This window comes from Rhagoletis pomonella, unplaced genomic scaffold (assembly GCF_013731165.1).
Source record: "Rhagoletis pomonella isolate Grant_MI unplaced genomic scaffold, Rhpom_1.0 Rhpom_scaffold_00001, whole genome shotgun sequence".
Lineage (NCBI taxonomy): Eukaryota > Metazoa > Arthropoda > Insecta > Diptera > Tephritidae > Rhagoletis > Rhagoletis pomonella.
The window spans coordinates 85,486,946-85,487,956 of NW_023458555.1; the positions used below are offsets into that span (position 1 = coordinate 85,486,946).

General features: G+C 30.8%; 1 protein-coding gene across 1 annotated transcript in view; it reads left to right on the top strand.

Moving 5' to 3' along the window:
• LOC118733784 overlaps nt 1-1,011 on the top strand; it is a gene marked incomplete at its 5' end in the record, with an annotated part of 5,157 nt that continues 4,146 nt past the window's right edge. The window contains 1 exon segment of the mRNA XM_036463347.1: nt 1-620. Coding sequence (XP_036319240.1) covers nt 1-620 — 620 coding nt within the window.

Genomic DNA, 1,011 nt, shown 5'->3' on the forward strand with positions numbered 1-1,011 from the left:
AACGAGTGAGTATAGTTTAAGCAATTATTTGAGAGACGTCGCTACTGTGCAGCAGTTAACGCCAGCTGAACATCAAGCTACGCTGCAACAGGTACTGAGTAATAGGTTACAAGGTAAAGCATTAAGTGCAGTAGAAACGTTAGTTAACCCAAGCTGGGAGGTGTTATTAAATAAGCTAAAAGAAGAGTTTGGCATTAAGAGAACTTATTTTAACCTAAGAAGTGATGCAATGAACGTTGATGCTAAGAACATAGAAGAGTTACACCAGAAGTTAAGGGAAATATTAAGCAATATGAATACTAAATATAGCTTAGAACCTAATATGATGTACACTCCAGATAATAATGAGAAGATGATATTTGATATTTATGTAAACTTTTTGCCTCTTCATATTAAATCTTTGCTATTACAAAACCACATTCACTCTATCAATACTGCATATACATTTTATATAGAAAACAATATACTAAGAGATATAATATTAGTTAATAGAACACAGGTGCATAATTTTCCACATAATTCTATACAAAATAATAGCAATTTTACAAGTGAAGGTAAACTATTCAATAATAATAATTTCAACACTAGTAAAACTCAAAACAGGAATAATTTTTCAAATGGTAATAAAAGTTACAATAGAAATTTTCAAAATTCAAATAATTATAGCGGAAACAGTTTTCGCAATAATGATAATCAATATAGCAGCATTAATAGAGGATATAATTATAATAATAGAGATAATTTAAGATCTCCTCTTGGAAGCCTTAGAGGTCATCAAGATAGTTTTAGCGGAAATAATATTCATCCACAAGAACCAGGTTTGGAACTACTACAAAATCAAAATAGACATTCTAGCAATATGCCATACCCTGTACCAATGGATATTGGTGTCATTAGTACCACTCAAAATTTTCATGTACCGCCTCGGGAACGAAATTACCCATAATTACTTTAACTATAAATAAACATCAAAACAAAATGCTTAGTTGATAGTGGAGCTGCAACAACGTT